This window comes from Scheffersomyces stipitis, chromosome 1 (assembly GCF_000209165.1).
Source record: "Scheffersomyces stipitis CBS 6054 chromosome 1, whole genome shotgun sequence".
Taxonomy (NCBI): Eukaryota; Fungi; Ascomycota; class Pichiomycetes; order Serinales; family Debaryomycetaceae; genus Scheffersomyces; species Scheffersomyces stipitis.
This window is the reverse complement of record NC_009068.1, coordinates 433,283-457,570: the sequence shown is the minus strand read 5'-3', so window position 1 is coordinate 457,570 and position 24,288 is coordinate 433,283. Positions and strand designations below refer to the sequence as shown.

The 24,288-nt window shown below is 43.3% G+C and overlaps 5 protein-coding genes across 5 annotated transcripts; 2 read left to right on the top strand and 3 right to left on the bottom strand. All coding sequences in view use genetic code 12, as the record gives it.

Annotated features, from left to right (window-relative positions):
• Nucleotides 1–1,671: 1,671 nt before the first annotated feature.
• MDH98 (alpha-ketoisocaproate reductase or hydroxyisocaproate dehydrogenase) lies at nucleotides 1,672–2,781 on the top strand (the record flags this gene model as incomplete). Its single annotated transcript, XM_001387688.1, has 1 exon — nucleotides 1,672–2,781. The coding sequence occupies one exon, from the start codon at nucleotides 1,672–1,674 to the stop codon at nucleotides 2,779–2,781; it is 1,110 nt and encodes a 369-aa protein (XP_001387725.2).
• A 699-nt stretch (nucleotides 2,782–3,480) lies between these two features.
• SRP40.3 (hypothetical protein similar to SRP40) lies at nucleotides 3,481–5,726 on the bottom strand. The gene is made up of 2 exons (XM_001387287.1): nucleotides 5,634–5,726; nucleotides 3,481–5,335 (listed from the first exon to the last, which is right to left on the bottom strand). Exons 1-2 carry the CDS (start codon nucleotides 5,638–5,640, stop codon nucleotides 3,951–3,953), a joined length of 1,392 nt encoding a protein of 463 aa, XP_001387324.2. The 5' UTR covers nucleotides 5,641–5,726; the 3' UTR covers nucleotides 3,481–3,950.
• A 3,168-nt stretch (nucleotides 5,727–8,894) lies between these two features.
• ALD6 (mitochondrial aldehyde dehydrogenase) lies at nucleotides 8,895–10,779 on the bottom strand. The gene has a single exon (XM_001387286.1). The coding sequence runs from the start codon at nucleotides 10,582–10,584 to the stop codon at nucleotides 8,953–8,955; it is 1,632 nt and encodes a 543-aa protein (XP_001387323.2). The 5' UTR covers nucleotides 10,585–10,779; the 3' UTR covers nucleotides 8,895–8,952.
• Nucleotides 10,780–11,755: 976 nt separating this feature from the next.
• On the bottom strand, nucleotides 11,756–17,021 carry GDB1 (glycogen debranching enzyme). The gene has a single exon (XM_001387285.1). It carries the CDS (start codon nucleotides 16,423–16,425, stop codon nucleotides 11,845–11,847), a length of 4,581 nt encoding a protein of 1,526 aa, XP_001387322.2. The 5' UTR covers nucleotides 16,426–17,021; the 3' UTR covers nucleotides 11,756–11,844.
• A 478-nt stretch (nucleotides 17,022–17,499) lies between these two features.
• On the top strand, nucleotides 17,500–20,232 carry SPI1.3 (repeat protein 2; the record flags this gene model as incomplete). Its single annotated transcript, XM_001387687.1, has 1 exon — nucleotides 17,500–20,232. One exon carries the CDS (start codon nucleotides 17,500–17,502, stop codon nucleotides 20,230–20,232), a length of 2,733 nt encoding a protein of 910 aa, XP_001387724.2.
• Between the last annotated feature and the right edge of the window lie 4,056 nt (nucleotides 20,233–24,288).

Sequence of the window (24,288 nt, the reverse complement as noted above, 5' to 3'; positions counted from 1 at the left end):
TTTTTCTCGCACCGAGAATCTGGCCTTAGTCAATTTAGCAATGAAAGTCCAGCCGCAAAAAATGTCTAACCAGAAAGTCACTGAAATATTCACTTGTGCTACACAGTAAAATCAGCAAGTCACCATACGATCCTAAAATTCTACCGGGAGCCATTCGATACCGGGAGCACTCGTGAACCACGGCCAGTTGAATGCAGTCAACACTAACGTGATGGCAGTCTGCGCTCCAAAAGCATACACAACATTCTCTAGCGAATTTGTAACTAGGCCAAAAACCACACTGGTGAAAACCGAAAAGTAGGCACTATAGGTGATGGCAGTTTCCACACGCTGCTGGTTGGGAATAGTGATGGGAAACTCTACAAAGTCCATTATGGCTATTGGTCTGAAATTGATGAGGCTGTGAAGTCGTAGAGAGATGAAGCTCTGAAAAATCTGTAAACTTTCTGTTCGTTTTTTTGTTTGTTTGTAGATTTTGATTTCTGGAAAACTGTATAGACTCTACTTGTACTTTATGCTACGGCCAGCTGCTGTTTGCTTTGTGTGAATCCAAGTTTGACGGTTGCCTTCTGTTGTTCTTCGGCTCAATCGCTACCTTCTTTCAAGCCTCTCTGCAGTCTGGCGGATGTAGTTTCTTGTGGTCGTGGAGCAAATGACACGTCGGTTGGTTTCTTTTCAAATTCGTTTGGAAAAGAAGGTTGTTCCTCGTCACGTGACAAATCTACTACTCTTCGATGCCGTGGGGGGACTTCCGCATTCAGCGGTGGTTCCGCCTTTTGCAATCATCACCAGATCTGTGGGGTCATCGGTTGATGCAACAACCGTGAGCTGCGAAAGGCGGTCAATACTATTATTAGAATGGCAAGATATCAACCACGGGCTCCAGTCATATCAGGAGTCATTCATACATCTGGGGTTCAGTCTGGGGTTCGTATGTAGACGCAAGTTTGCTGAGAAGTTGTGAAATGTGGAGATACAAATTCTGGGGATGATTCTGGAGAGCTGTAATCTTAGAGACACAGCCAGATGACAGCAGCATGTTGATCTCTTGAACTCATTTCTGGTGTCATGGTCTTCGGCTGTGTGTAGTATTCCTAAGCAATATCGTATTGGCTACTGCTATTGTTCGGTTAGTGTGCATGTCGATTTCTGCATGTTCCTTTACGAACTGTCTCTGTTTACAAGATTTCTTTAGTGGCTTATTTTGACATATATTGTATTTGCAACCGAAAGTAGTTGTACATCACCCCAGTTGACGTACATCCCATGTTTGCTGTCCAATGAGGTGCTTGAGAGCTGCACATAGATGCAAAAAACTATTCCAGTTAATCACCATAAATCTAGAATCTGATTTCAGGACGGCTGAACAGTGAAAAATCTCTTTGTTTTCACAAAGCTTCGAAATTTTGGTAGTCTTCTCTTAGCTTTTACCAAAATACTCCCGAGTCTCAAGTACCTTGGTGGTTTTGCATCTTTCTAAAGTGTTGGTTATGTCTTTCCCACATAGTTAAGCATTCATTGTGTACTGCATACATTTACACTAGAACCTTAAAACGACTTTCGCTTAGCTTCCGCATTGGGCCTGGAAGGTCGACTAAAAATTCCGTCCTCTGAAAAACTTCAATCTCTCTCTTTTGCAAAGATCTCGCTCTTTGCAGCTATCCAAGCACGATGACTTCCTCTAATAAGCCAAAGGTATTGTTCGTAGGCGACTTGGACAAGTCGCAGCCAGAATTCATCCGTTTCAACGAAAAGTTCACCTGTATTTTCCATAGCTTGACATCTGTGGATCAACTTATTGAAGACTTCAACACCAAATTCAACGATATTGAAGCTATTTACGGTGCCTGGTTAGGTTTCGTTCCACTCGGTGGATTCCGCGACAAAATTATCGAAAATGCTCCACCCAGTTTGAAGATCATTGCTATTTGCTCTGTAGGTTATGATGGTTACGACGGAGCTGCATTGAGAGAAAGAAACATCATTTTGACCAATGTTCCCTCTACTGGGGCTGCTGGTCCTGTGGCTGATTTGGTGTTGTACAACACCTTGCTGAGTTTCCGTCAGTTTTCTGCGTACCAGAAGGTATTCAGTCCCGACAATAATCACACCATCAAGGTCAGAAAGCTCTTGGACAGATCTGGCACCTTTGAAACCAGGACGGGCCAACCTGTGACTACAGGCGACGGAAGTGGCTACGATTTTGGTGAGTATATTAATGACAGGCCCAATGTGAACCCTGGCGGACATAATGCGGTTATCGTCGGGTTTGGAAACATTGGTAAAACAATTGGCCAAAGATTGCTGAGTTTAGGCATGAACATTCACTACATCAAAAGAAACAAATTGTCAGACTCAGAAGAGGCCAAGTTGGGTTACGAGGCTACATATCATGCAGACATTCTTTCTACCAAGTCATTCGTGGATTTAGTGGTCATTGCCTGTCCAGCTACTCCAGAAACCAAGCATTTGATCAACGCCAAGGTTATCGACGAAATTGAACATCCGTTCAGAGTCATCAACATCGGAAGAGGTTCTATTATTGATGAGGAAGCATTGGTCAATGGTTTGAAGACGGGAAAGGTGCTCTTTGCAGGGCTTGACGTGTTCGAAAAGGAGCCTTCAGTCCACCCTGAATTGTTTGGAAGAAGTGACGTCATTCTTACCCCACACATCGGAGCTTCCACGGTAGAGAACTTTAACCATACATCTGTGGAAGCTATGAGAAATATCGAGAATGTCCTTATCGATGGCGGAGAAGGGTTTACACGGGTTAATTGAGAGAGATACTAGCACAAGTGCGGCGGAAGCAGACGGCTTTGCGAGCAAACAAAAGCAACAAATATGAAAAAGAAACAAATAGACCACCAAGCACTTTAGTCAGTAGGTTGCTAGCATTTGTGAGTTCCGCAAGAAGTCGGAAACAAGAGGACTAGGACGTCATTGGTGAAGATTATGAAATTCGATATTTTCACGTGACCTGGAAATAGAAATTCGACTCACGGAAAAATACGGGACTTTAAGGGCCGTCGCAGCCGGCAAGATGGCAAAATTAAGAGGTGTTAAAATCGTAGGCAAAAAAAGTAGAATATCCAGACACTTATTCAATAGAAGTTATGCTCTTTGTAATTTGAAATTGTTAGCCGTAGTAGCATCGATTTGTAGTTATATTCATAGTAGAATTATTCCGCGTAAATTGCTTATTGTTTGTAGATTTCGCAGCAGTCTCGATTTCCAATCTCAACCTCTAGTCGCAATTTTCACAGTTACTTTTCAACTTTTTCACAGCCATTTAGATCTACGAGGCAAAACCAATTTCGTTGCTATCATCACAATTCCCCGAACAGATGTTCAATTCCACAGCTATTTCAAGCAGAATGTTAATTCTACACCGTAGTGTACTCTAGAGTTCTAGAAAACTTGAAAGCAGACACGGCGAATACGAAATTGTGTAGAAGATATTGATATCTACATTATGAGTCCAACGAATATAACATGTATATTATAGCTGTATGAATGTATGAGTGGCAAAGCGCCGAGGTGCGTAGGCGTCGTTAATATCACATAAAAAAAACAAGAATAAATAGAAGCAAACATAAAGAAATCATAGATAAATGTCAGTATAAAAATCGTAGCAGACCGTGGAACGTCTTGACGTTCTCCAACTTCCCCAGTAGAGATAATAAATATAGTGACGACGTTCATCGTCTGTCGGTGTAGTGTTTTGTCGTTAGGTGGCATGGCGACGAGCGTCGAACTTTTTGAATGGTTTGAATAGAGTCAATGGAATGATTTACATTCTCGTTATGAATGAAGATTCATTCCGTCAATTTGGAATGACAGTTCATCCCAATAATTTAGTGGAATTAGAATTCTCTTAATTGTTTTGCCGGATTTTCTTTAAATTGTTTCCCTGGCAATTGAATAGCTATCGTTGTAGGGATTGACATTTACCATCTCATTTCCCCGTTGTCATTCTCAACGTAGTACTTCAAGTCGTTGTTGAGAATCTTTTCTTCCAAGAAGTCGTTGATCATGTTGTACTGATCCTGATTAGACTTCAAAGAAGAAGTATTCATAGACTCGTCAAACTTGAAGCTATATTCTGCCGAGTCTTCTTCATCATACTTTGGCAATTCAAAGAAACTGCTTCTGCCTATTTTGAACGGATGACTAGCCTTTTTGTCTAAGAGTGGGAAGCTGGTCGTGTTAACAGAAGACACAGTTGTAGATCTGGTCAATGTGCTCATGAGTGAATTGCTTTCAAAGTCTGAAGATGGCGATGTTGTTCTCGACAATCCTGAAGACGAAGGCGAGTCGATCTCTTCATCGTCATCGTCTTCGAAGTCAATATCCATGTCAGAGTCTTCTACTGTGTCTAATTTTTCAAAATCCTTGTAGTGGTTGAACTTTCTGTGAGTCTTTTTCTTCTTCATAGTAACAGGATTCTTTGCAGAAGAAGCAGTTGTTGTTATGGCATCGAACTTGATGAACGTCTCAAAGTCGTCTATCTCCGATGTCTTTGCGGCTGGAGTGGCAGAGGGTGTAGTCTGGGCTGTAGAAAGATCCGAAGGCTCGTGGTCAAGCTCGAAATCATCTTCAAGCTGTTGATGTGTTACCAACTCGTTGAAAGAACGCTTGTGGACATTTTTGTCCAAATCGTCTGGTTCTTCAATTGGACCTTCATTATTTAACACCATTTCTTTCAAGTGCTTGTAGTCGTGAATGAGCGACAAAAGATGTGATTTGAGCGACAAGTTTTCGGCATCGATAACCCGGACGTTCTTGGAAAGTGACGATATTATCATTGCTGGTGTTGGAGCGGTAGCTTTGGCCGGCATGGGTGTAAATTTCAGAGCGGAATGCGATGGGGTGGTAGTAATACCATTACTATTATTGTTGAGATTGTTACCGTGCAACTCAGATGGCGATCTCGATTGCGAGCCTTGAGAGTTTGAATGTGAATAGGTTTGAGAAGTTTGCGAGGCTTGGGTATGGATCGGTACCGCGCTGCGAGTCGATGTAGACTGTGGGAGCTTTACTGTTGAAGACTGGAGACTCTGTTTTCTGATACTGGAAGAAGCAGAAGGAGAAGAAGCAGACATTTCAGAGCTGGAGGCCGAAGACGTCGAAAGCTCGGAAGTGCAGGACTTCTTGACATACTTCTTCTTTCTCTCTACAGGCCCATCGGCTTTAGGTAACGACACAGGCTTACGGCCCGGTTTAGGTCTGGGAGGTAGCACCCATTGCTTGGATGTGCGGACTACGATGGGTGCGTTGGTGGTGGATATCTGGGCCGAAGCGGCACTGGGTCCCGAGTTAGACTGGGGATTAGCTGGATAAATTGTTAGTATGGTGTTGAAAAGGGTGCGACATTTTCAGAGCAAATTGAAATTAGAGATGGACTGGCACGAGAAGTTGACAGGCAGAGCAGTCGAAGCGTTTCCGCTTGATTCCGCTCATCCAGACGATTGAGCTGAATTTACTGGCTTTATGGGCTCAAGACCGATTTCAATTGTCTTTCTCAGCCAATCCTGCTCTCTACTTGTTCCATTCTGGGTCTCATTGAAAACTGAAAAATGCCTGAAATCTGAAAATTCTCAGAGAAGACCTGATCGGGCCGGCTAACTTACTGTACATGGTGCAAAGGGCCGAGCAGTGGATGTGGACGCTTCCAGAAGCTAGTTGTTCATAATAGTTGGAAATTCACCAAAACGTCTACAAATCTGAAATGCAAACAATTCTACACTTTTTCCCATGTTGTTCAGATGGGCCAAGTTGGTTTGTATATATATTCGGAAGTCGAATGCGAAAAAGGTTTCCCTTGCTCCAGTAGCCAGAGAAGAACAAAAAAAAATAATCCTGTGTCTGGAACGGACAGGATCGGGTGCGTGCCATGTCTTAGTAACTTGTGTCTGGCCATTGGCTGGTCTCTCAGAGTCGGACAGACATTTATCGCCCAATGCGGCAGGTGCGGGAATTGTTTGGCGTGCGATGGGTGTCTTGCTTCTGTGTCCGATGGTCCAGAGGTACATCCTGTCAGTTTCTGTCCGGCTTTGTATGGGTGTTGATTCACAATCATCCTGCTAGTGCAGGCCCATGCTTTAGATTCTCACCCCCTGCTACACGGACGTAATCGAATAAATCAACAGTATCTCTCTCATAAATGGGCTCTCACGCCTAACTCCTTGGTACCTCCACTGCTGTTTTACAGGACAACCTTAGGGTTGGTTAAAAAGAGCCAATTGCCTACAAATCCTACAAGCGCCGCAAACCCAAGCTCTACCTTTATTTTTGTTGTGTCGTCCTACCTTCTCTGGTTCCTCTTGACATTTCTAGCTCTTACTCTAATTCCAATTCAAAGTCTCGTCTCACAGGGAGCAGCTCCAGAATAATTGCTTTCACTTTGTTAATTTATTTTTTGCCCTTCCCTGGCTTGTTGTCCGGAATCTCTGGCTTCCTCATCGCGCTAGTCAACTTTCCTATGTTGTCGATTTAGACTAGTCGTGCATTATGAATCCTGTATTAGTACCTAATCTCCCCTGTAAAACTACCGGCCAATTTAGAGATAATTAGATAACATTCGGCCACCACCAACACCGGCACCGACACAGACACCGACACTACTCGTTTAGGAATGTATTTGTCGACAATGCTCTCGAGGCCTGTCCCCTACATCGCCTACAAGTTGATGATGGTGAATTCGTACATAATCTCAAGTTTGCTAGATCATCCCGCTTGCAGACACTTCCTACTCGTGTCTTGATCCCTGGTCATATATCCCTGTAACGTTGATGGCCATATTTTCTGCCTTTTTCGTATTTCCAATTCGCAGGCTTGATCCTTTCGTGGGGGTAGCTCATCTCATCTCTCCTTAGTTCACGTGTGATGTTCCCTATTTCTCTGGTTGTTGCACTTCTCAAAACTCAACTGTTTGTGTAAATATGACCGCGGTATTAACTGCCAGAGGTTGTACGTATTGCATGCGTCCTATGACTCCTTTGGCGTTGTATTCTGCCGAAGGCGCCTGGATGTACTTGCGTGTTGGACGAAAATGATTTTTTTCTCTCAACATTAATTAATGGCTGTGAAAAATTTCCAACTGTGCGCTAGCAAAATGTACCTGGCTTGATACTATATTGACATCAACACACTGGACAAACACACCAAGAATTTTGTACGTTGCCATAGTACTCCCGGATGCAACTACACGTAACCGCTTAACCTTGGAACCTTCCCCCGGCAGCCGGTAATTCATACTCTCCTAATATGGTGGTAACTAAATTCACCTCCTGAGTTATACCCTGCGGTAATAATATTCGTCGCGCTACACTTTTTGGTACTTACCTCGACCTATTTCGGATCCAAAGATGCCGGCGGTCACATTGCTAATTGCCCTATCGGTGCTGTTGTTCAGGAACAGCAAAGCCCTTTTGGGACGTTTCGGTTCCGGTCCTCGTCTCTGCTGTCAGTTAGCGCAGCAACGGTCTAAAGGAATCTCAATATAGCCGTGGGAAAAATCGTTCAAAAAAATTGTTCGTGCTTTCGTCGCCAGAGCACCAGAACCTGCCTTCGCTAACAAAAATCAGGATCTGGAAATTCAGACATTTTTTTCTCGTGCTGTTGACATCACTATATGCATCTTAGATGGCGTAGTAGCCGAAAAGTCGAAACCTGGGGATAGCACATCAAAAGTCTTGGGCTCATAAAAAATCGAACCACTTTCTCACATTCCCCGTTAAAGTCACATTAATTTGGTAGCGAAAGCTACCGAAAATTAGTCTGGGGCAGCAACTCCGGTCGATATTTTGACGATAATATTTTAAGATTTTTCAATTTGAATTATTATTGTCTGAAGACGTATTGGCTACTTCAGCTTGGTATTCGCTGTACAAATTGAAATCACTTTTATGTCCTGGCGCTGTTTCAATCTCCGGGCTCACCGAATGTGTTTGGCCACTTCTCTCGCTGCAAGTGTACTGTTTCCAGAGCCGGTGGTGTACAAGAGCCTACCTTAAAGTCCGTAATTACAAGTTTCGGGGTCTGCTCGGGGCTTCGCCAGAATTTTCTCGCCTGGATTTTCATTAGCTCATAATGTCTTCTTGCATCGGCCCTTGCGGCCCAGAGATATATCTGGTTGTTGTGTCTGACAATTGAAATATTGCAATCGTTTACATGGACTAATAGTTTTCCATGGGTGCCCTATTTTCAGTTGCTTTTTACTTAGGAAATTCACTGTTCACACTTCAAACATCACCATTCGTAATCTACACTTGACATTCACACTCACAGATTTCACACAACTCACAATTGATAAGATTCAATACAATTGAGTTTTCTCTGAAAGAATGTCACAGCGTTTTCACCAAAAATCAGACAGATTAACTGCTTTCTTTGCGGATTGAACGGCATTTTTCTAGACGATATCATGAATTTTTTTACCAGATTCATATTATTGAATTCTTTACAACTATTATGACTTTTGATTTGTCGGTCGTCAATAGTAGGTTACTGTATCGCTTCTGTCTACCAAATCATAAAGCAATTTGGAATCTTACACCAAACCAATAATTACAATCCATACCGCAAGACGTGAAAAGATCCATACCACAATACATTAATTTATTTTTCTGTACTGCATATAAGTAGTAAAAGAATTCATTTGTGTGATGGAGGTGGTATTTTAGAATAAAAAGTGGAGGGTTGGCCGAGTGGTCTAAGGCGGCAGACTTAAGATCTGCTGGACGATGTCCGCGCGAGTTCGAACCTCGCATCCTTCATTATTTTTTATTAGCATTTGGTTGCAATATTTTTGCTGAAATTATATGTCAATCTTTTTGCATCAAGTTGCACTCCCAATATGTTTATCTCCTACAATATTACGTCACGTTAATGAACCTGAAACTTTGTATTAGCTCTACAAAAGATTTTATGAACCTGATTAAATAACGATTACTGCTGCACTGGCATGGAAGTAGAAGGCTTCAAGATCTGGTTGTCGATGGTGTTGGACTTCCACGAGCTGGTAATGGTCTTTGGCTTGGTCAAGAAAGTGACACCGGCCTTACCGTAGAAGTTCAAGTCTCCCAAGAACGAGCCTCTAGAGCCTGTGAATGAGAACATGGGCAAAGGCACTGGAATGGGCACATTGACACCAACCTGTCCGACGTCAATTCTTTTGGTGAAGTATTGAGCAGATGAACCGGACGATGTGAAGATGGAAACACCGTTTCCGTACTTGTTTTTGTTGATCAACTCAATAGCTTCGTCGATGGTTTCTACGTTGACTACAGCCAATACAGGAGCGAAGATTTCTTCATCGTAGGCTCTGATACCAGGACCCACGTTAGTGATGATGGTAGGAGCCAAGAAGTTACCCTTAGCAAACTTTGGATCGGCTGGCTTGTAGCCTCTGCCATCCAAAAGAATTTTGGCCCCTTGCTTTACAGATTCGTCAAGAATATCGTGAGCCTTTTCCAAACTACCAGGGTTGATCAAAGGACCCAAATCGCTCTTGGGGTCGAATCCACTGCCTACATTCAACAACTTGGCATCTCTGGCTACGTCAGCTAACCATTCCTTGGTCTTTCCTACGGTTACCAATACGGAAATAGCCATGCATCTCTGACCTGCAGCACCAAAAGCAGCACCGTTGACAGCATTGACGAACTGCTCTTTGTTGGCATCAGGAAGTACCACCAAGTGGTTCTTAGCACCCAAGTTGGCCTGTACTCTCTTTCCCAAGGACGTTCCCTTTTCGTAGATGTACTTGCCGGCCTTGTCACCGCCTACAAATGTCAAAGCCTTGATTCTTGGGTCTTCAATCAACTTGTTCACTGTGGCGTGCTTACCATGGACAATATTAAGAACACCAGGAGGAACACCAGCTTCAGCCACCAACTCGGCAATGATCATTGCAGCACCAGGAACACGCTCCGAAGGCTTAACTACAGCAGTGTTTCCAGTAACTAAGACCAATGGAAGTGACCACAAGGGAACCATGGCTGGGAAGTTGAAAGGACAGATGGATCCTATAACTCCAAGAGGTTCCCGGATCATTTTGGTTTCCATATCAGTAGCTACTTCCAAAGTTTCCCCTTTCAAGTCATTGGTGATGTTACAGGCAGCTTCAGCGACTTGTAAGCCTCTCAAGACGTCACCCTGGGCATCAACAAATGTCTTTCCTTGTTCCAAGACAATGACAGAAGCGATTCTATCCATATTTTCTCTCAATAATTGAACAAACTTGAAGGCGATACCCTGTCTTTTGATGATGGAGTACTCTTTCCAGATTGGGAAGGCAGCTTCGGCAGCAGCAATGGCTTCTTCCAATTCCTCAGGGGTCAGTTGGGGTACCTTCAGTACGACGCTGTTGGTTGCAGGGTCGTGAATATCGAACCATTCGGTCGAGTCGGACTTAATGAGCTTGTTGTTCACGAAAGATGGTGTCAAGTAGGGCTCAGCACCTGCCTCGGTATGGCTCTTGGGGTATGAAGAAACGGTGGATGACAACGTTAACACGGATTTGAAGCGTTTGGCAGCAGCAGCTGTCAAGGCTGACCTACGAAGGGCTCTGGTTAACATTGTATTGTGAAGAACAAATGTGTAAAGTGAAAAATTGGAAGTGAAATTTCAAATCACAGGAATAGAGTGCAATCAGAATCTCAGACCTCGAGTTTATGATATAGGGAAAATCGCGTTTTTGAAATTGTACCGACAGGGTGTTTCTGACGACTTCTCTAGCAGTTCTGGGTAGCTCTGACTCAAACTACTGGTTTTCCAAGGTTTCAGCGTCCAGATCAGTTGCAATCGTAACGAGGAAATTTCCCCAGATTTTATAGCCTTGGTCGAGTCCTCCTGCACATTTCCCGGCAAGCCATATCCGATTCTCCTCTTCCAGAAGTGCATACAGTGAGCACAGAGGGGCCGGTGGGGTCGGTTATCCAAGGAAGAGAGATGGAGTGTGAGTCTGGAACTGCAAAAAGACGAGAATTGGAAGAGATAGAAGAAAATAGAGAAGGTAGAATTTTCACGAAATCGGGGCTGTAACGGTGGATTTTCAATGGAAGTTCGGCAGGCTTTTTCGCAGTAGATTTTGCGATTGCGCGAGCCACGGCTGAAGGGAAGAATTTGGCTGAGAATGTCGCTGTAAATGTCAAGGATCTCTAGCGATGTTCAATATTTGACATTGATTCGACATTGGTCACATAATCCAAACAATACTCATTCTCAGCCAAATCCAAGAGAGCAGCTTGGTTTCCAGCATTCTGCCATTATCAAGAATATTCTCTGATTATGAGTCCTGTAGCTGCAGAGTTTTCACCTGCATTCGGGTTGCAATTTCCGCATTTGGGCCAGCGGATCTGGCATTCCTCTTTTCGCAGCTAAAGATCGACAGACCGATACCGGCATCAGATGTTCCACCAGCTGATGAATAAGCGGCCCCCTGGAAGCGACGAAATGTGAAGTGCAGGCGAATGGATATGTCAGTAGAGAAATTTGTGTATTCTTCAAGTAGCAGCTAGAAGAGTAAGTATGTATGTGAGCTCTACTCCATGCTTCAGCGAAGTGGCTTCAGGTGTATGGATTGCACCATATTCGTTACACTGCTCAAGATTGAAGATATTGTTGAAGCATTGCCAGCAAAGCGCTACACATGCACAAGTCAAAGAAACATGCATTATACAAATAATATTTAAGTATACTAGACATATTATGCATCTTTGAATTCTAATTCCTACTCTACACATGAATCGCAAATTTCACTATTCGGAATAAAGCAAACTAAATAGATCTAAAAATGAAATAAAGTCGTACTGAAGCTTATTTCCAGTTTATTTCAGTTTATTTCCTGCCATTACTGTTCTTGTAGTGTTCGTCGCTCCACAAATCGTAGTACAAGTCAAGCAAACAAGAAGTACTCCATGCCTGTGTAGGCGAAGAGTCATAACAGAACGCACCATCCTTATTGGTTAACTCAGTCAAACCGGCCCAAGGACTTTCTTTGATCCACTTCTGGTGGCCCTGGATTCTGGCATTCAATCCCGTTAACATGAAGTCTGTGAGCTCACCCAGTTCGGTCTTACAACTCTTGTCTTCAATGTAATGGAACAACATAAAGGCTCTCAAGAAGTAGCCAAACACCCAGACCCACTCGGGGCCCTGGTGGTAGTTTCTACCCTTGGAAGTAGCAAAGTCCTCGCTATCCTCACTGTTGTTGTAGTAAGGTCTGTAGTTCCAGTCCGAAGGATCCAAAGTCCTCAACCCAACAGGGCCTCTGATGACACGGTCAGCTGTTCTGAGAGCAGCGAGCGCATTCTTGGGCGTGAACAACTCAGGAGCAGCTACCATTGCAATAGGGAAGTTTGCTCTCAACTGATAGTCTTCATATGGTTTTCCAGATCTGTATAAGTCCTTGTAAATACCTCTTCTGTTGACCAATGAAGCGTCTACTACAAATTTGTCGTCGTCAGAGGCATCTACAGGAATGAAGAAGTGCTTTTCGAAGTTATCTTGTACCAATTTTTCCCAGTCAACAAGCGAGATCTTGGAACCATCGTTCTTTTCTACTTCCGTATACTCAAATGAGCCCTTTGTGTTCAACTCGTTGACGAATCTCAAAGCACTCTTCATTAAACCTTGCAACTCGATAGCAGCTCCGTCTCTAGGTGTGCCTGGAACTCCCTTGGAGCCAGCTTTTTCACTTTCTCCCATCTTGTCCATCCATGTTCCACAGTTCAGCTGAGAACCGCCATGTACTAGACCGGTTTTCCAGTCAATATAAACTTCCACGTTGAAACCTTCGTCCTTCATCTGTGAATCAAGATTAGGACCAGCGTTGGCTTCACGGTATTTGATACCCTTGGCATGGCGGGCAAGAATCTCATAGATGACTTCACGAATTGAGCTCTCGTAACTAAAAGCTCTCTTATCGGTATGAGGGATGTACGTATCGTCCAAGGGGAATCTTCTCGCAACCCTTTCGTCCAAAATCTTGATACCATCTGGAGCATACTTGACGTACTCTTGAATGGCTTGTAAGAAGAACCAGACAGCATCCCTGGCGTTGTAACGAGGGTTCCTACCTGCATCCAACAAGTTGGGTATCAAGCCGTGTTTCAAGGTTTTGGCAAATCCCAAGATGTGATTCTTAGCGTCATCGTATCTCTCGGTTACCAACATCAATCCACGGAAACTGATAAACACATCTCTGCCCCAACATCTCATGTAATCATTGCTGAAGTGAGGTAAGCCGGCAGCTATACACGAAACCTGTTCCGTAGGCAAGAGCGAAGTGTTATTCATTCTGCCAATCATTTGCACAGAAGTAAGAGCCAAGCTCTGAACAAAGTTAGTAGCAGTTTGAACATGTACACCCAAGCCTCTCAATGCTCTGAATCTGGCAGCTTCGTAGGCTATACCGACTACAAGAGTGAAATAGTGAGGTCTCAAGAAATAAGGTACCTTCTTGATGGCTTCAATCCGAGATCTCAACCACTCCTGGAATTTCTTCAAGTTAGGCGAGTTCTTCAGGTAGATATCCAACCTGTTGACTATGTAATCAAGAGCCCATTCGCCTTGTCTGATATGGTCGCAGATCGGATGGCCCAAGTTGTTCTGCCAGATAACATGTTTAAGAGCCGTGTTCCAACCTTCCAAACCAGCATAGACCAAGGCACCATATCCGGGAATACTATAAACGTCTTCCTTGCCGAATGAAGCATCTCTTTCTTCAGAAGAGCAGCGGTAAAGGAGAGCGTTCAAATCACTCAAGTCTAAGCCTAGAGAGGCTTCTACGGCACCTTCTTTAACGAACTTATCCAAAGACAAGTCTACTCCTGGAATTTCCGTGGAAAAGACAGCAATGGAACCAGTAATGAAGGAATCGTCGACTTTAATGATAGTTTCCTTGCCATTAAACTCAATGGCTGGACTGCGGATTTCTTCTACTTTGGCTGGGATACCCGTGAGAACAGTGTCGCTGTGTTGGTATTCGCCAGTGACTTTCAATGTGTAGCTGAACTCACACTTGGCTATTGTACCACTTAATACTACAGGAGACAAAGTCTGAGGCCCTTCGTGGCCATCGAACTTCGATCTGGCAATCAAAAACCACCCCTTTCCAGTCTTAGCATTGTGCCTCTGGATGGTAATATACTGGCCTTCGTGGTGAATATACATCTCATGGTCTCGCAAAATATCTTCGCTTTCAGCAGCAAGGTTCTTTCTGATGGCATGAAGCTTCTTCTTCACCTGACCAATACCGTTGTCCTCTATTGAATATTGTCTAGTTTCATTAACTACGTCAAGCAAACGAGGAAAGATCTCATCATACCCATAAACAGAACCAATGGCAGATGAGCAGAAGGCCACCAACGCAGCGTTGGGCAACGTATCTTCTGGTGTTCTCTTCTGCGCTGGCATCTCGTTGTCGTGAGTACAGTCCATAAACATTGCATGTGGAGCTTGCTTGGTCAACACTTTGGGTATTTCCATTTCCGTGTACGAGTCAATGTACTTTCCCTTAGTAGGCTCCTTATCAGCTGGCAAGGCAAAGTCGTCCAAGGGCAACCAGGTCAAAGATCCAATCGGTCTACCACCGTGTTTGTGAACTAATCTAGACAACTCTTGTACGTTCCAGGCTTGCATGGCTTCTCTGATCAAGGTGTTGATTCCTAATCTTTCCACGAAAAACTTGTCCATCTCCTCAGAGCCTGTGAAAAGCTCGGCTACAACATACAAGTTGGAGTTTACTTCTCTGGCAGCATCCAACAAAGCTTCTCCTACGTGTAAAGGTGTGGAGTGGCAGTTGTCGATTCTGAATCCACTAAAGGTACGGGCACAGTCTTGGGTGTACTGGATCATTCTTTCCCATAAATGGGGAGAATCCAGAGGACCAGAGCCGTATCTCAACTTGACACAGTCACTCCATACAATAACTTCTCTACGCAAATAAGCCTTTGATTTCAGAGACGCAAAGTCTACTAGCGGGTTCCCACCCCAGATCCAGCCGTTGTTCGCCAAGGCCCACGATTTACCATCTTTACCAGTGAATCTTGTGAAGTATGCCTCTGTCAAGGGGTTCTTGTCGGTGACAAGGCCCAATTTAGGACCGTTTCCGGCAAGTCTTAAGAACTTAATTCTGTCAGAAACTTGGCTAAGAATCGACTTGACGTCATCATCATATGAAGAGTATAAGGGAGCGTTGATCTGGTCGATGATGGCACTCGACTTCTGGGCAACAACCTCGAAGTCAAGGTCTCTAGCCTCCAACACAGTGTACAAGATGCCGAGGAACTTTCTGGCGTCCAATTTGTTAGAGAATCGCTTCTCCAAGATGGGCTGGCCGTGCACAGAGGCAACCTCAAGGGTATATGTTGCGAGTTCTTCGATGCTATCTTTGTTCACAGAGGTAGGGATATCTACAGGAGTGATTTTGTATGTACTATCGTAGAAGTTCTTCTTGATCTCGGCAAGTGTATCTTCCTTGTTGAAGACGTAGTACTGCCAGAGCTGAAGCTTGCCGATGACATGCTGAGAGATTCCGTCAACGACTAAATGTAAGTCATGTTCGTTGTTGATTTCGGTCGGCAAACTGAGGCTCTTCAAATTTCTTGAAAATTCTAATAACAGCGCATCTAATTCGATGGCAGCCGTCAAGTGGGGAGCTGTTTCGGCATTGTATCCCGAGTCAGGGTACTCGCGAAGCCACTCGGAGTTGTCAGCAGTGTGATTCCACACCACATCCGTCAACGACAACAAGCCGTGGTTAGCCAAAAGCTTCTTAATGACGGAAATAGCCTCGGAATTGTCCTTAAAGATCTTGGGATCGTACTGCAACTGATCATAGATGGAGTAAGGCGAATCTGATGATCCTCGTTCTTGAAGCGGAGTGAAGTGGATCATGTTGTATCCCTTGTCAGCAACTCTGGTGAAGAAAGTTTCCCAGTTCGACAAGCTTCCGACCCACTTCGAGACTACTGTTTCAACGTTAAGAGCATTAAAGGCAACATACTCGCCGTTGATGTAAAGAGCTGGCGGAACATTGAAATAGAACTTTTCTGTCGTAGCTGAAGTGTCGTTGGCATCAGTATACCTAATGAAATAATTGTACGAACCAGGTCTGAAGATTGGCACTGAGATCGAAGCGTCCTTGTCAAAAGAAGATCCAATGAGATATTCGCTGTATTCGTGTCTTTTGAATGGTGAGCTCGAATCTTTGGGTAAGTTTGTCAACAATGTACCATCTCTAGTAACTGATGAAGCAGCATTGAGTTGAAATACCAAGTGGAAAAGGGGGTCTCCCTTCTTATACCCCTTAAGATGCGGAAGAGCAGGCAATATGTAGATTCCATTGGATATGCCTTCGCTATTTTCCGGTTCCCCGGAGTTGGATAAACGAAGAAGTAACGTTCTTTGTGACATGCCTGAAGTAGGAGTAGAATTTGTATTGGAATTGATGCTGAATTTTTCTATTTTTTCAGATTTTTCGGGGTTTTCAGATTTCACGACTCCTGTTTTTTTCAATGCTCTGAAATCTCGGAGTTTGTTGAAAAGATGGAAAATGAGCAGAATAAGGGCCCGGAACGGGATTCGAAAGAAGCGGATAAGGGCAACGATGGGGTTTGGGTACGAGGAAAGCAACGTGGAAACCCGAGCAAAAAAGACTGAAAAGAGTAAGTATATCTAGAGGATTTCGGTCGAAAAATCTCAGGAACAGTGTAAGATTCCAGCAAAGGAAAGAATTATTTGAATCTGCAAATTAGTAAAATCAGAACAATGACTATGAATGAATCAGGAATGTAAATTCGGACTGAATCAGTAAATATAGTAAATTGGAAAAAATCACGAACAAAATACAATCAATCTATGAAGTGCAATTCTTGAAGAAGGATGAATCAAAGAGCGACGTTGTGGATTCGGATTGAGACGTCGGTATCTCTCAGAAACAATGCTGTAAAGTGGTGTCTATAGTCAATTGCGCTCCACAAACGATGTGCAACCGTAGTAGAAGAGCCAATTGAGTTTCTCTTCGAAGAAGTCCGGATAGCTCCCCAAAAAAAAGGAAATGTGGATATTCAACCGAATCTATCAAGGGAAACGGGATGATGTGCGCCGCACAACTTTTCACCCACTAGTTTTCCTTGCGTCAGATGATGGTATCAGGGCAGTCCAGCCTTATGCTACGTGGCCAGGGATTCCTTTCTCCGCTTTTTCTATGCATCGAACTCAAGGTGAAACCGCAGCAATGAATGAACTAGCAGATAAAAGAGAGAATTCAAAAAAAGGGGCGAGCTGGGAATTGAACCCAGGGCCTCTCGCATGCTTGTAGTAATCAATTTAGTGTTGCTAAATCGTCGCCCAAAGCGAGAATCATACCACTAGACCACACGCCCGATTTGTGGAAGAAGTTAGGCCAATTTTAATTCATGTAATTTAATGTCACGTGATATTGCCATTTAGCCAAAAATTTCGTTAATTGGCTTAATTGATACTGTGATGGATATAGACGCCATCAATCAACTGGAAGGGCCTCCTGGAGACTCTTCCCACTTCAACGCTTCAAATAGTGCTTTAAACGAACCGAAACCGCCAGATATTGGCCGAAAACGAAAAACCGACGTCGCACCCGATGACCTGATGGACCTTGATGGCGAGTCCTCAGATGCCGTAGAAAACGGCGAATTGGAGCCATCTTTCGTGACAGCAGGATCAGTTATTGCTGATGACTCTTTTGACGATACCCAAGAAGCCTCAAACGCTTTAAACACCTTGAACGAAGGGCCAGAAATGTCGATTATGGACAGCTTTGAAACCTCAGTTTCGAAAAATTCTTCACATCACGTGATCGAGGAAGAACACGACCCAGTTTTGGCTGCAAAAGGAGATACTGTTATGATATCTCCAAGTCCTACTTCCAGTAGCGATTTGTCAAAGCCTACATCCACCAGTGACTCAGTTGAAATTACAAATGTTTATATAAAAGAAAAAAACCCAAAATCCCAAAAAAATAACCTTTCAGAAAATGAAGAAATCAAAAAAAATCAGGAAAACAGAAAATCAAAAAAACAAACCTCAGGAGCTCCTCTTACTGATCTGATCTGGAACGGTCAGAACGCCTCGCTCCAACATCACAAAAACAATTCATCAATTAAACTTCTCTCCAAAGACAGGTTAATAAAGGATCTTGAAAAACTCGGATCTGGCTTAAACAAGAATTGGGAAGAAGATAAATTCACAGACGATTTGACCTTTAAGAAGATCAGGAGGTTAGGGTTTGCCAAAAACTATGTCACTTCCCACTCACAACAAGAATGGGCAGGAGAACAAGGCAGAATTGACAGATGGAACATCCCGCAAGAATTTCTCATTGATTCATTGTCACTCCTTGGAGAACACGAATATCAAAAAAGGGCAATCGAATTGAGGATTGATCGGTTTGAGTACAAGGATACCCAATTAGACCCGTCCAAAGAGTTGTCTTTAAAAGAAAAGCTAGCGGTTATTGAAGACCACTTTTCCCATCTCCCCGAGAAATTTTATGAAACAGCTCTTCAGCTCGAAACCAAATTGAAACAAGTAAGAGCAGCTAAAACAAATTTCCTAGACTTACTTGCCAAGGCGACAGGTGAGGATAAGGAGGCGAGACCACTGTACCTCAGAGCCATACATGAAAACGAGATACAAGAAAGAGATCTCATGGCCCAATTGACAAAGGAAAACACCCTTCGTGCTATTGTTCCCTTGATGATGATCAGACCACTCAGCAACTCCACTGCCTATATGTCCCTCAGTCCCATTGAGGGACCTAAAACCTCAACCCAGGGACCCAGCCTTCTAATGTCTCTTAAAAAATTGTTAAGACAAGGTTATGAAGGATCAACTTCCGATTACTATTTCAAATTGAGCATGATTCCCTCTAAACCTCTCGCAAACATGTTTCTTGTCGGACTTGAACACCCATCAGATCACAAAAACCCAGAGATGGCGATCAGTGAATTATTCAATAGAGGTTCCATGCAAATTACATCGTCCCATAACCTCAATTTTTCAAAATTCCCATCAGACGTCTACTCAGTGGAAGAAAAAGTCAAGTATGAGATTCTCGTTGCCCATTCAGAGCGCATTCGCAATACATACTATTTAGACAAAGACAAAGAAAAGAGTAAACTGTTCTACCTCATTGCAACGGACTCTGGCAAAGTCCCTACTCGAAAGAATGCAAATCTTCCGAACTATAGTCTCGAGATCATTTCGACTTTTAAATTCTGCAGTTATTGTCACGAAAGTGATCACCCAACCTTTAAATGCACCAAAACGAACAAAAACCGCACCACGTACTATCCACCTAGTACACCAATGGTAGCTACTTACACTCTGACCAGAGAAAGTACTACAGACAATGGCAGTAAATTTCGTAAAGTACGGACAGGGGCCTTCACCGAAGTCACCAAGGGCGTAAAACCCCAGAAAATCCAACAAACAATTGTAAACCATGGATCAAATTCATTCATGAACTTGCCTATGGAAGAACCGCCCAGCTCAACTACGGACCCGACCAGCACCACGGCCTTTTCGCGTCAGCCAACAAGTACACCAACAACCCCTCGCCAACGCCAGACACAAAGCCAAACACCGGCTACAAAGACGAAGACAACTCAAGATCTTGATTCCGAGGACATCGTGATCCAGACCACAACGTCGATCCAGACAGAAGCAAACACCATAACTCCCCCCAGCACGCCTTTTACCGTCCAAACACATAAAACTACCGACACTCCCTCTTCTATGGGAGCTTCCTCAACAAGAAGAACTCCATACTCAAGACCCATCAACAAGCGTCAAGATGCGACCTCCCCAACCCAGCGATTGGAGCCGTTACGGGCAAGAAAAACACCCTCTCGCCAAAACACGGCACAACTTGCAGACGCAAGACTGTGGCTGGAAAGATACCCCCAGCGACTACGAGACAACCCTCCCAAAACGGGATCGGTAGATTTCTCTTTCTCCCAGATAGGATCATCCATAGACCCTCTCAAATCCACAAATACTACACCTGCCATGATCAGCTCCCCAATCGGATCGTCATTCAGTATCACGGAGGCATCACAACAACAGCTAGCAAACCCCATTCAGTTGAGGTCCGAAGTCCTTCCATCACAGGATACGATTCCTGACTGGTCGACGTTACAGGACACTAGCACCAATGACACGCCTTCTCAATTAAATTAAAAAAAAATGTCGTCCCTTATAGATCACCATATCACCAACCGTCAATTTCCCCGAAGGTTGGTAGATCATAGGAATAATCTTTTAAAGATACGCACAAAAAACATTCAAAATAATACTGCAATTGGCAATTTTTGGAAACTTGCAAAAGATTCAGATATTGTGTTCATGCAAGAAACCAAATTTAAAAAACCATCTCAACGACCAATTAGTTGTCGTTCACATAGATCCAATCATACCGATTGGCTTACCTCTCTAGAAAACACACTAGAAAGACATGACCAAGAACTTATCTATTCCACTCAGCACACTCGTGCGGCCATCATTCTCAACTACACACACCAGCAATTCTCAAAAATACGGTCGAATAACCTTTCCTTGAATGCAGAGATGGCACCCCAAGTTGCGGATGTCATTTTACAAATCAAGGAAACAAATGAATACTTCCTCTTTATCTGCATCTATGGGCCAAGTGGCCAATACAGTCAACAGACTGATTTGTTTGAAGCCCTACAGCAACAGATAGACGCGCAAATTGAAAAATACTACATTGAACACAATGCCACCCTCCACCTCTGTGTAGGGGGGGATTTCAATATGGTCCAAAACCCGATACTTGACTCAGATACTTCGGCATCTCCTACCGCCGAAATTCCAGCTCGTCAAGCATTCAATTCCATCTATCATTCCTTTCACTTACAGGATTGCCTTAGATGTTTAAACCCTACCATCAAACTTTTCACAAACCAAAATCGCCAAAATTGTCGCCGCCTTGACCGAATTTACTTCTCGTGGGAAGTAAAGGATAGGATCTGGCAATACGGACAACACAAACATAAGTTCATAACAAGCACCCATACTACCGTCGATACATCCATAATCATCTTACCAGAGGCCACTCTTAAGATTGGTAAACCAAGGTTTACATTAAGAGACCATTGGATCGACAGTGAAAAATTCCTTGAGGTCATGAAAAGACATGGTTACCAAAACTACACGGAGTACGTGGAACGTATTCCAGAAGTCCTCTCGTACATTGGTAGAAAACCAGGCGCCAAGGCTCCGCAACGCCTTATCACCCCCGAAAAAGCTCTCTTTAATGACCTCTCTGAGAGATTTAAAGGGATAACTCGGCAGTCAAATTTGACTTTAAGACTTACATCAGCAGATGGAAGTCACACCGAAACTACCACCGAAGGCATCCTCAAAATACAAAGAGACTTCTATGCGAATCTTTATCTGGACTCACAACCTCAGGAAGCCAAACGGCTTATCGGGGCCTACGTCCAAAAGTTCCGCAAAAAAATCTCATTGATTGACCAACGAAAACTAGAAGAATCTATAACGCTCGAAGAACTCACTACGGCTCTCAGTCGTACCACTAACCAATCCACACCAGGAAAAGATGGCGTCCCGTATCGCTATCTTAAAAAAGTGTGGCAACAAGTGGGTCCTCTTCTAGTCATCACTGCCAACGAAATAATGGAGACCGGACTATTACCGCACAACTTTGCGCTCGTATTAATCCGAATCATCCCCAAGCACACTGTTGAAAACCCCACTATCAACAATTTCCGTCCTATTTCACTCATTGACACTGGGTTGAGAGTGATCTCACAAGTGCTCAACATGAGACTACAAACGGTCGTCGACTCCCTAGTCGGTTACGACCAATGTGGTTTCATGGCGGAACGCCAGATGGACTTTCAAATCCAACGGTTCCGCACAGTGATCGACAAGATGAAAGTTGATTCTGAACTCCTGAAGGAAGCAAATATAATTCTTGTGGACCTCACCAAAGCCTTCGATCGAATTTCGCACGACTATTTAGCTGCGGTGCTTGATCGAATTGGTTTAGGCACGCGATTCAAAAGGATTCTTATGCTGGTAACGACACAGCAATTTGCAGCCATTTTTACTAATAATACCCAGTCGGACCCTTTCCCGTTGAGACAGGGCACCAGACAAGGGAATCCCGTACTGCCCATTTTATTTAATTTGTGCCTCGAGCCGCTCCTAACCCGTCTTAAGGACAGGCTAGAAGGAATCCCGGTCCATTTCGATAACTTGTCACCAATTCGTACAAAATACGCTGCATTTGCCGATGACTTAACCATCTTCGTCAACAGTAGAAGAGATCAGGAAGTGTTGAAGGAGGAACTTGCTTCGTTTGAGCAAGTTTCTAATTCTTTAGTTAGTGCTTCCAAATCCCGCCTCTGCTATTGGGGAGAACCACCGACAGAAGAGATTCGGAACATTCTTGGTTTTCCAGGCTTGGATCTTAGTGTAACGGAACACAAATACTTAGGAGTCCCGATCAATGGGTTTAATTGGGAGAGCTATATTCAATCTCTCTCTACTCAACTCATGATTCATTCGGTTAAAGAGCTTCCTGTTCATCTTAGATGTACAGGCTTTAATACCTATATTTACTCCAAAATTTATCCACGAGATCTCCACCGCCCGATGAAAAACTCGGATTTCAAACTGCTAATAAAAATGATCAAAACCCATCTTCCTCAAATTGGGTCCTCAAACTTACACGGACTTAAAAAACGTGGAGGTTTTGGGCTCATCAACCTTGAAGAACAAGTTCAGGGCAGGAGGGCAAAGGTTGTTTACGAAACGCTAACCAATACTCGTGATTGGAATCTTATTGCATTTCGCGATAAGATTCAAACATTTGTCAATGCATTTATTCCACCCGCCTCCTCTCCTTATCCCAATGAAACTGAGGTGGTGCCTTGGTATCTCTTCCTCGTAGAAATCGGGATCCAGACACAAGGGCCTCGTTTGCTATCCAAGTACCAAGCTTACGCGGGGTTTTCAAATACCGAAAAAGACTGGTTGAAGGCATGGTTTCGTCTCACAAAAGCCAAACAACACTACACCGATGGTCGGCGGCGTTACTATACGTCTGAGTTTAGAATGAGCTTTGATCAAACTGCCTTTGAATTTATGGTGCGCAATCCTCCGGACCTTCAATTATGGGAAAAGCGGATGGATGACGTCGATTCGACGACCTTTCGACAATGTTCACGGAAACATCAACAGAATGTTGGAATTTGCACCTCCGACAGTATTTCCAAGCAATTCAACTTGTCTACAGAGGACTACCAACAGTTTTGGGAGGTAATTTACAAGATTCAATTACAACATCCCAAGGGAGTTGAGGAGATTCGGCGCGTTCATTTAGGCCATAGGGACTACCATGATACTTCTGAAGTACCAGTCGAATGCAAACTTTGCCTACAACAAATTACAAACACACAATTCTTTCACCATACTTATCAAAATTGTCAAGTGAGTCGTATCGTTAGGGCCTTGATTGGACCCCAGGACGAAGATTTTCTTCTCCAGAATTACATGGGAAATTCCCAACATCCAGAGTCAGCCTATTTATCTTTTAACCAATACCTCCATGCGGTGCATTCCTTGCGCCTTCGACGAACGAATGAGGATAGAGTATGTTATTCTCTGTCCTTTCTCAGTTCATGGGTATCGGTTTTTCAGGCTCGACATTATTAAAGTATTTTCAATTTTATTACTGTTCACTTTCATTACTTTTTAATTTCTAGACTTTTCAATTTCTAGACTTTTAATTTCTACTTCGCCTATTCTTAGGCTCTTATACCTTTAATTAGGTTTCGGTTTTTATGCGCCTTCTTCAGAGGTTTTCATCCTTTGGGTTTCCTCTTGGTTGGCCCATGCTACATTGGATGATAATGGCCTTTATCTCTAGTTTATAGCTGTTTATATGGGTTAGTATGTTCAATGTATGCCACTACGTTAAAAAAAATTAATTGATACTGGAAGTTGTTAAAAAGAGTATTTTTGTTGTCAACATGATTTGGAAAGCAGTTTACTAAGTATATATAGAGTAAATTTAAGAGAAAACGCAGGTATTAAGTGAATTTTTTGTGTCCATATTTTTGATCAAATTAGCCACGAATATTAAGATAACTAGTTAGAATTTTGAATTAAAATAGAGAAAATGAAGAAATATGTACTGTTAAAATGAAAATGACTCCATATTTATATATTTACACTTGTTCCTAC